At 47.6% G+C, this 9,831-nt stretch overlaps 1 protein-coding gene across 1 annotated transcript; it reads right to left on the bottom strand.

The window, feature by feature from the left end:
• Positions 1 to 581: 581 nt before the first annotated feature.
• LOC110542823 (melanoma-associated antigen D1) lies at positions 582 to 7,857 on the bottom strand. The gene is made up of 13 exons (XM_021629319.2): positions 7,601 to 7,857; positions 6,963 to 7,036; positions 5,404 to 6,102; positions 4,135 to 4,806; positions 3,977 to 4,040; positions 3,698 to 3,777; positions 3,442 to 3,533; positions 3,133 to 3,212; positions 3,001 to 3,043; positions 2,732 to 2,794; positions 2,059 to 2,173; positions 1,004 to 1,389; positions 582 to 795 (listed from the first exon to the last, which is right to left on the bottom strand). Exons 2-12 carry the CDS (start codon positions 7,005 to 7,007, stop codon positions 1,012 to 1,014), a joined length of 2,331 nt encoding a protein of 776 aa, XP_021484994.1. The 5' UTR covers positions 7,008 to 7,036; positions 7,601 to 7,857; the 3' UTR covers positions 582 to 795; positions 1,004 to 1,011.
• Positions 7,858 to 9,831: the final 1,974 nt, after the last annotated feature.

Consider the following 9,831-nt stretch of genomic DNA (forward strand, 5'->3'; position numbering starts at 1 on the left):
GTTCTCCCACCCAGTGTCAACAGGGGCTTGTGAAGGCTTTTGGAGGGACAGACTACATGTCCAGGAGACTGTAAAGAGGTGATCCATTACCTCAGCCCTTTATGGCCATGGCGGCTATGGGTACTCTTCCTTACAGAAGAGACTGGGTGCCGGCCTCATGGGGTTATACCTGTCACTGCCTCTATCCTAGTGATTTCGCTTTCTAAGCCACTGACCATTCATCTATCCTCCACTCTGCTACCACGGGGTGTCTTGGCTTCTCCTGTCTTCTTACATGTAATTGTTTGGAGCATCCACCTTCCTTCGCCATTCCATTTCCAATACAGCAGCATTCCCCACCACATACATTACCTATGTAGTATTTAATGAATAAAACTATTACATCAGCCCTGAGATTTCACCGACAATTGTGTTCACACAATTGTTCCTCCTTCGGTTCATCCCCCCTTTGGTTCCCAAACCATCAGTTGGATCTAACCACATTTCCGTCTATTGAAAGCTGATCCGCTCCTTAGGTTAGAGCCAAGAAATAAGTTGAAATCTCTCTGCACATACACACACAAAAAAAGAAGAGGGGCATCTTTAATTCACTTTGCAATTTCAACATTTATTTCTGATACCAAAACTTGACAACACACAAGGAAAAAAAAAAGTAATAGACAGAATAGCAAATAAATTTATCTTGCATGCCACTTTCAGTCAACAGGATGTGGCTCTCTAGATAGCTGTGTTTTGAAGGAATCAGAGGCTTCAGCCTCACTCAGAGGGAAAACTATTGCAAATGATGAGCAGTATCTGTGAATATAAGAAAAAGGGAAAATAATTCAATAAACTGTATGAATTAATAAAGAACATAAACACCAAACAGTACTTCTCTGTACTTCCTTTTTCTTCACCGTGGGTTTTATCTTCCTACTTACTAGCTTAGGACTGTTAATACAATCCCCACTGACCATAAATCCCCCGAGAACCCTATCTGCCTAATTCAAAGTCATTTACTTACCTGACACTTTACTCAACCCAGAAGAAGCCAATGGCACCGAAGTTGGCAGCGAAGTTGGCAGTGGCAGTACCACTGGGGCCAATGATAGGGCCAGTAAAGGCCTGAGGAAACCTGGAGCGGGCATTCTGGTGGTATCTGGCCCAGAAGGTAAAGGGGATTCTGGACCAAGGATCTCCAAAATCTCCTTCCTCATCCCAGGTCAGCAGCTCAAACTCAATGTCATCCCAGCTCCAGGGCCCAGACACAGCCTCATCTCCTATTCCCATGCGGGTTCTTGCTTCAGCACGGGCCTCTGCTTCAGCTGCAGCAGCATCCAGAGCATCCAAAGCTTCATCCGCAGCTTCCATGAACTGCGCAGTCCAGTCACGGGGGTCTCTCTTCTGAACCTGCAATGAGGAACAGAAAATAAAACCATACCTTTCCACAGTAGCTAAAATACATAATCACTGTAAGTGCCCATCAACAGATGACTAGGAAGAGAAAATATTTTTAGTATATACAGTGGAATACTATTTAGCCCTTAAAAATGAAAATCCAACTATTGGTGACTATATGGGTGAAGCTGAAAGACCTTATAATAAGTAAGTCAATACATATTTTACTGATATGTGGAAAATCTAAAACTAGACTTATAGATTAGAATGGCAGTTGCCAGAGAGAGGGTCAAGTGAGATGAGGAAGAAGGACATATTCATTAAAGCGTATGAAGTTTAGTTAGATGTAATGAGTAAGTTCGGGGTATCCATTATGGAGCAGAATGTCTATAAGTTAACGACTAGTGTATACCTGTAAACTGCCGAGTTGGCTTTTCTTGTGAGTTCCTGTGTGTGTGCAATGTGTACATACATGTGCAGGTATGTGCCAGTCCAGAAGTCAACCTTGTTGGTTGTTGCTCAGGTACCACCCACCTTATTATTTGAGATAGTGTTTCTCAACAAGTAGGCTCAAGTAGGCCCTGCACTGGACTGCAAACACATACCACCACACCTAGCTTTTTTTTTTACACAGGATCTGGGTAGTGAACTCAACTGACTTAGCATTGGTTCCTCCATTACCTCAGCAATGAATCTCAGCACTTTCATCTTGCTTGTCTCATGGTAGGAACGGAGGCCCCAGAGGAACTCGTATTCAGGAGGGTTGCTGTTGGGCACCCGTCTGTAGTCCAGGTATCTGAGGGAAAAAAAAAAAGAGTCTGTGTTTATGGGCATTCTGAAACAAACAAACAAACAAACAAACAAAACCCAAAACTAACATAATTGTGGATTTTGCAACTCTTTAAACAGCAATTGTTTTACTCCCAAATCACTCTTAAATATAGCCTTAAAGGGTATTCATTCACCCTTTAAGAAGCAGGTCTTTGAATTCCTATGCCAGTGATTCTAAACTAGGCAACCCCTCAGAGCTGCAAGGGACACATGTGGGGTCACAGAAAAAAAAAAAAACACTCATTTTAACTCTTCTGCTAAAGCTGTTGCTTCAGGTTTTTATAATCTTGTCAATGAACCAAAATAGAGCAATTCCGTGGTTCCAATGTGGCCCACCCGGAGAATGCGTACTACAAGAACACTGGATAGCTAGCAGAACTATGCTGCAGAAACATCTCACCCCAAAGAGTATACTCAGTAAATACTTGTAATTCTGTGAACCTATGAGTGCTGTGAGTCGAGACATTTAGAAAGTCTTTTCTCAGGCACACCAAGCAGAGTCAAAATGAGAAGAATCACTTACTTCTGCTTTACAAACTCGTAAGTAAGAAGTTTTCTCAGATCACCAAGGAGGGGATGTCTGACCCTGATGGTAAAAAAGAAAACAATCAGAGAATCTGCCCGAAGAAAAGTGAGGAGGGAGAGCATTCAAGATTGTTTTTCTCATCTATCCACATTATAATCTATGTATCCCCTAGGCAGACCACCGGGTTAATGCAATCCTGGAACCATCCCCTGCTGCCAAAGGATAATTTAAACAAACGTCCAGGAGATGAAAGAGCCCAATCATACCCAGGACGTAGTCCCATCTTGCGTAGTGCTTCCCAGAGGACAGCTATAATGGGAGGCAAGGAGACAAAACAAGGAGAGTGAGCATGGGAATTAGGTTGTAGTTAACCCCCAGCTCCAAGTCTAGCCACTTACCCTCACTGGCACGGTTGCCATTCATGAAGATAATGCCCAGAATCACTAAGAGGAGGCCAAGCTTGGGTGTGTCTTTGGTCCTAGAGGAATACAAGAACACATACACACACACACATATATATATGAACCCAGCAGCCATTTGCTTGAAAAACCCAGCAAGCTTACCAATTTAGCTTCTCCAGTATTCCTCAGTGGAAATCACTATGCCCCCACTCTGCCCATGACCTCCTATGTGACTGAACATTAAAACTCTTAAGAAAAAAAAGGATCATGGAGAAAGGCCATTTTCCATCTCCTTTCCCATCTTACGTTCCCAGTATGCCAGCCAGGGACTCAGGGGTACTGATGAGAATATACAGGTGCTCTTCTTTGTCAATTTCTTTCAGTTGAATTCCAAATTTCTGCAGAAGTAAGGAAAGAGATTATGAAATGATAGCAGTTTAGCATAACCTACCAATACGCAGGCAGTTACCACCCTGTAAGCCTTTGCCCTAAACTTCTGGTGGTTATCTCATAGAACTGAGACTTTTACCATAATTCCCTTTCCTCGGGTTTGGCTTTTTACCTTTTCCAGGACAAAGCATGCGCGTTCAATGATTTCTGGATAAACATCAGTGTATTCTCGGATGATATCTCTCAGCATTTCTGTAGGAGAAAGGGGGAAGCACCTGGACTGAGCTGGAACACAGAGCAGTAGCCCCTTTGCCAGCCCTGGTGAGGGTATCTCAGCCAGGGTCCTCAAATTAGAACTGGAGGAACCAGCTATAGAAGGGAGGGGACAAAATGGAAGGGGATGTGTAAGCAGAAGATGCCCGTAGAGCACAGGCACAAAGGAAGGACCTACCCGAGCGCTTGATGGGCACCTTTGTGTAGTCTTTAAGCATCAGGTACTTGACCAACTTATTTGCCTGGGAGGAAAGTAAGAAACAAAATTTTGTTTGCAGACAACTTGATTAGAAATGAAGGACAACAGCAAAATAAACGAAGAGGTACAGAACTTACTCTTTCCTGAAGAAGGGCCACGTCTCGGGGCTGTGGAGCACCCTGGTTCTGTGAGGCACGAGAGTTGGGGGAGGATCTCAGATTAGGTGAGGGTCGTAAGTTCTGCCAGTCAGGTGGAATCGGCCAGTCGGCAGGGATCCAGTCAGGTGGAAAAGGCCAGTCAGTGGGAAATGACCAGTCAGGGGGCAGTGACCAGTCAGGGGGTAACTGCCAATCTGGGGGGCCTTGCCAATCTTGAGGGCTCTGCCAACTGGGTGGAGCCTGCCAACTGGGTGGGGTCTGCCATCCAGGTGTACTCTGCCAGGCCATTGGGTTTGGCCAGACAATTGGGCCAGGCCAGACAATGGGGTTTGGCCATATCACTGGATTCTGCCAGATCACTGGGTTAGGCCATATCACTGGATTCTGCCATGCAACTGGGTTCTGCCAAGCTGATGGTGTCTGCCTAGCTGGGGGACTCTGACGTGCTGGTGGGGTCTGCCTGGCTGTCTGGTTTTGCCAGCCTGATGGGTTCTGCCAAGCCAGTGGGGTCTGCCACAGCACGTTAGGAGGAGGTGCACCAGGTGGGTTCTGAGTGGTCACTGGAACCGGAGCAGACCTCCAGTTCCCTGAAGCCAGTGAGGGCCGCCTTTGATCCCCACCGCTGTTCTCTTCCACATTCAAGTTGTTAATCTGCATCATCAGAGAGAAGAAAATTCCAGGGTCACTATTAATCCTGGCTTCTCCCAGTAGCTAACCTAGGAAGTACCTATGAATCCTCACATATAAGAACAACCCGACCCCTCACTAGCTATTGGTCACTTTGAGTTTCATCTCCAAACCAGACCAAGAAAAACCATAAAAGTGGGGCCTGGAGCTTCTCCTTCTCCTGTGCGACTACTGGCACTACTTGTTATCATCCTGAACTCAAGGCACCCCACTTCTCCCAAACTGCATTTTCTCTAGCTCGTGAGGTGAATCTTTGAAATTTAATGATAATTCAGTGTGAGCCTGTCTAGCTTAAGACTTCACACACGGTGTTTACCGTCAAAATGTAAAATAACCTATTCACATGTTGGTTCAAAATGTAAACTAACCTATTCACAGGTTGGTACATATTATCTGTACCATCAATCTGTGGACAATCAGGAGTCAGGAATAAACATTTACCTCAAACACCCCTTATAACCTAAACAAAATACTGATATTATACATGCCGTTTGTTTGGAGCAAGTGAGCTGCAAATAAAGGAGAGCACCCAAAGCAAAGTGAAGCTAGCAGGGATCTCACCTTGCGGGTCCTCTTGCCCCGAATTATAGTCCGGGACTCCACATTCTGAGCCTGGGAGCCATCTGCTGATGTCTGTGCAGCTGCACCGTCAGTTTCGGAGATACCTGGGCTGGTCCCTATGTCAGCCATTTTGGCCTGGTTTACATTCTGGGCCTGGGCATCAGCTCCAGGGATCTTAGTGGTGTCACTCCAAGCCTTAGCTGTCTTAGACTGGTTGTTGGTCATCTCATTGGCACTGGGAGACTGAGAGAAATTGTAGGTGGCACTAGGGCCTGCCTTAGTAGTGGTATTCTGGCCCTTAAAAGCCATTTCAGACTTTTTAGCTGCTGATTTGCCTGTGGTTGCTGCCTGGGAAAAATCAGAGGCAGCATTTGGGCCTTTAGAGGTGACATTTTGTGACTTAAAGGCCGCCTTAGACTGGTTCTTGGGCATCTCCTTGGCATTACGTGCCTGAGAGAAATCATTTGGACCCTTTGTGTTGGTATTCTGGGCTTTATAGCCTGTCTTAGGCCTGGCAGTAGCTGCTGTAACTTCAGTATCAGCCACCTCATTGGCAGTTAGGGGCTGTGAACTCTGGGGACGAGCATTCTGCCCACTAGCAGCTGCTGTGGCCTGGTTAGTGGGTGGAGCCTCGGAGATCTGGATGGCTTCCATCAAGGTCTGCACAAGCAAGGCGCTGTCTTCTACAGAGGCCTCGGCCTGCAAATACAGGAGGGGGAAATTTTCAACCTTTGGGCCTCACAAGCCAGATCAGTAGGAGGGGGGGCACGGCGCAGCAGGGGAGCTGTAGACATGCGTCACAATTCTCAGATCTGAGGGCAGAGGAGGGTCAAAGGGAGGCGGGGCGGGAACAAAACTTAATTAAGGGTAGCGGGGGCAGGGCAAGGTGAGGGACATTCAGAGGCAGGAGGAGCTGGTGTGGAACATGAACGCCAAGCGGGTTTAGAGACGCACTGGTTAGGATTGCGGTAGGGAGCTCAAGACCTGAGGAGGAGAAGGAGGAGGAGGTGGTGGAGGTGGAGGAGGAGGAGGAGGAGGGGGAGGAGGAGGAGGAGGTGGTGGAGGAGGAGGAGGAGGAGGAGAAGGAGGAGGAGGAGGAGAAGGAGGAGGAGGAGGAGGAGGAGGAGGAGGAGGAGGAGGAGGAGGAGGAGGAGGAGGAGGAGGAGGAGGAGGGAGGAATTGAGAAGGATAAGCAGAGAGGGTGGAGGGGGAGTCTCGCGGCGTAGAGAAAGGGAGGGTGGAGGCAAGAGGTTGGGGGATGGGGCGACAGACTGCTCTACACGCGTCAGGGTTACAGAAAAAAAAATGGTTCCTTACCCAACCCGCATTCTCTGGGCAGAATGCCCTGACTAACAGGGTCTCCCCTCTCTCTAAGCAGGGACCGATGGCTGAAAAGGGACGCCCCTCCCCCCATTCGATAAACGGTAGAAATTTGAGAGCCAGCGGAGTCTAGGCCGGAAGGGCAAAATCAGATCCTGCCATTTGCGCGGCCACAGGGGCTAGGGCTGGGCGTAATCTGTCAGTAGGGAAAATGGAGGAATGGGTAGCGGGGTTCTCACCTGGAAGTCATGGAGGCCTGCACCACCGTCCGGTTTCTGAGCCATAGCTCTTGTCTCTCTGGCAAGAGCAGAGCCTAGGGGGGTGTGGGAGAGAAACTAGGCATTATACTATAGAAGGAAAATACGTAGGCCCGAATTGTGTGTGCGTGTGTGGTTGGATTCTGGGGGGCGGGGAAGGTGCTGGGTATCTGGAGAAACGGGCCTAATCGGAGCGGGAAAAGTAAACGGGCGTCCCGATGGACAATCTAAAACGTCCAGGAGCTGACACGGAAAAGCTTCAAATCTGAGTTCAGAAATCAGATAAGAACCCTAAGGAATGCGGTAGTTTTCGGGGACGGGGGGGCGGTTAGCCGGAGAGATTCGCTTCCGGAAAGTTGAATTAATTAAGGTTTTGAATTAAGCAGAATCGTATAACGGATCAAGGTCCAGAAATCGGAGGATTCTGTGAAGGAATTGGATAAAGACTCAGAGAATGAAAGGGGGGGGGGTGTTCTAAATTAGAATGGGTCGGAGCGGGTATGAATCAGGGCTCAGGCAGTGGAGGGGTTTCTAAATCCAGGGTAAAGGGATTGGGATAAAAGAATGGGGGAGGGGCGCCGCACCAGGGGGCAGATGCCCAGTCTGGGGGCTAATCTCACCTTGCCTCAGGCCCCAACCCCAACCCCCTCGCTGTTTCCCTTCTTCACGATTCAGAGGATCAGGATAGCTGTGCTCCGCTCTCAGCAGCCGCACTCTTTCCTTGTCCAGGAGAAAATGCCAGCGAGGCAGCTCGGGCGACCCCGCCTCTTCGCCTAATATACCACCCACCGCCTCAGGAAGGCCCGCGCATGCGCAACAGCTAACTGTCCAAATAAGAGTGCCGCTTGCTTTCCCAACAAAAGCTTCGCCCTGGAGACCTTGTCGCGCATGTACACTTGAACGAGATCCCGCCTCTTTGCCAACACACTATCCCACCGCCAACCAGGTTGACAGTGTACAAAGGTTCCTCCCCCTTCTTCCTATGCACCCACTCCTCCAACAGATGCGCAGCGCCTTTTGGTCCCACCCCCTTGCCCAACACTCCAGCCCCCAACCTTTATCCGCAATGCGTCTCCACTCAGTCCCTCCCTTTTTCCCGAGGCCTCTCTAGCCAGGTCAGAGACTACCGCCCACCCCTTGCTTAGGGCCTCTTAGGTAGGCCTCTGCGGGGGGTCTCTCATTTAGCTACATGCAAGGCCCCCCTGCTGAGTTCACCCCCTTTGCAGCGCAGAAACCTTAAAGACCAGGAAAAATACATTCCGTAGGTAGCAAAGCAAGTGTCAGCTAGGGGAATCTCTAGATTCCTCTCACTAGACTCAGAAAATTAGCTTTTCTCTGGCTCTTTTTGCAGTTTTTTGCTATGGAAACATTTCGTGAGGGTGGGTCAGAGACAGAAGGGAAGAGCGTGGGCAGCAGGATCTGTCCTGGAATTTGTTTTTTGTTTTTTTTTTTCTTACTCCACCTCTAAGTCAACATCTCCATTTTGGACAACAGGTAGCTAAAGCATAAACCCGCTGAATGAGCCAAGGCACTGAGCTAGTATTAAACAGAAAAGACAACATTTGGCACAGCACAGTGGTGTACACTGGTAATCCCAGCACTCTGGGGCCGAAAAAGCCACGAGTTCCAGACCAGCTCTGCCACATATAGAGTTAAACATCTATATGAGGCCTGGGTTTTCCTGACTTGTAACATTTAGATAATATTAGTCCTGGTCTGAGAACCGAGGCACTCTTTAATCCTCCATAGGAATGAAGCTTTCCTCTCCCCAGTATTTGTTTCAGGTGAACAAGGCTTGCGTATTAGGAGGCCTAGTATAAGTAGAAACCCTTCGGATTCGCTAGGTGCTCCCATTGGCCTGCTGGAGCAGCCAGCACGGCCAGGTGTGTGTCTGCCTCAGGCTTGCAGAATAAAGTTCGGCCGAGCTTTGGAATTCCAGGATGAGTGTCTGGCCTATCTGCCCCTGGCTGCGTGAGCACCTGAGACTATAGTTAAGTTGAAAGGGCTTCTCTGAGCCTAGTTTACTCACTACACAAAATAAGAATCACAGAAAGGGTTTGTTCAAGGATGGAGGAACAAACGCAGAAAAACGACACACAGATACGAAGTCACTCAAACCAAACCCATACGTTTCCAAAATCCAAGGCAGGTTTTAGCACACTTCCCATTTTATTCTGGCGTCAGCTCCTGCGTGAAGCCTGCCTATGAAAGGAAGCTAATGCTAGGAAGGACTGCAGCATTTAGTCCCCAAGGGCCAACATCAGTTCTGCCAGGCTGGATGACTTCCCTCATCTGTTGCATAGCAACCTCCCCTGTCAGCTGCCTGTTTTTCCTCAGCACTTCATCTGTAAAGTGTCTGCAGTGGGACGTGATCAGACTCGGGAAAGGAGATCTGAGGTGCCATTTTATGTATTATCTGCTTCCATGTCTGTATCTCCAGTCATGATCCAGTCTATAAATTTTAGATTCATATTCTACTGCCCACCTCCCTTCTCCAGTTGGCTGTCTCTTGATATTCTCAAAATTATTATTTCCAAATTTATTCTGCCGTATAGATCCTCCTTGCCACTATTTTTTTCAGTTACATTCTTTTCGCCATATGAGATTAGAGGCTTCTTTAGGGACATGGAAGGTTGTCTGTTTGATTCATTGTTGTATCTTCAGCCCGAAGAACAATGCCTAGTACATTTTATATTCTCAATAAATAATTGTTTAATGAATGAAGCACAATCTACCACATTGCTAAAACAAGAAGCCTGATAGGATATTTTGCTTGATAAATTAACTTATTTTTGTCATATACAGAGATATAATAAATACTCATTATGGAAACAATCTATATGCATCATTG

Source organism: Meriones unguiculatus, chromosome X, assembly GCF_030254825.1.
Source record: "Meriones unguiculatus strain TT.TT164.6M chromosome X, Bangor_MerUng_6.1, whole genome shotgun sequence".
Classification (NCBI taxonomy): domain Eukaryota; kingdom Metazoa; phylum Chordata; class Mammalia; order Rodentia; family Muridae; genus Meriones; species Meriones unguiculatus.

Bases quoted from the DNA above. Each gene is read 5' to 3' on its own strand.
- LOC110542823 (XM_021629319.2), bottom strand. From the start codon at position 7,007: ATGGCTCAGAAACCGGACGGTGGTGCAGGCCTCCATGACTTCCAG. The intron at 6,103-6,962 runs GTGAGAACCCCG...CTGTATTTGCAG, and splicing joins CAGGCCTCCATGACTTCCAG to GCCGAGGCCTCTGTAGAAGA. The intron at 1,390-2,058 runs GTAATGGAGGAA...TCCTCATTGCAG, and splicing joins TGCTGAGATTCATTGCTGAG to GTTCAGAAGAGAGACCCCCG.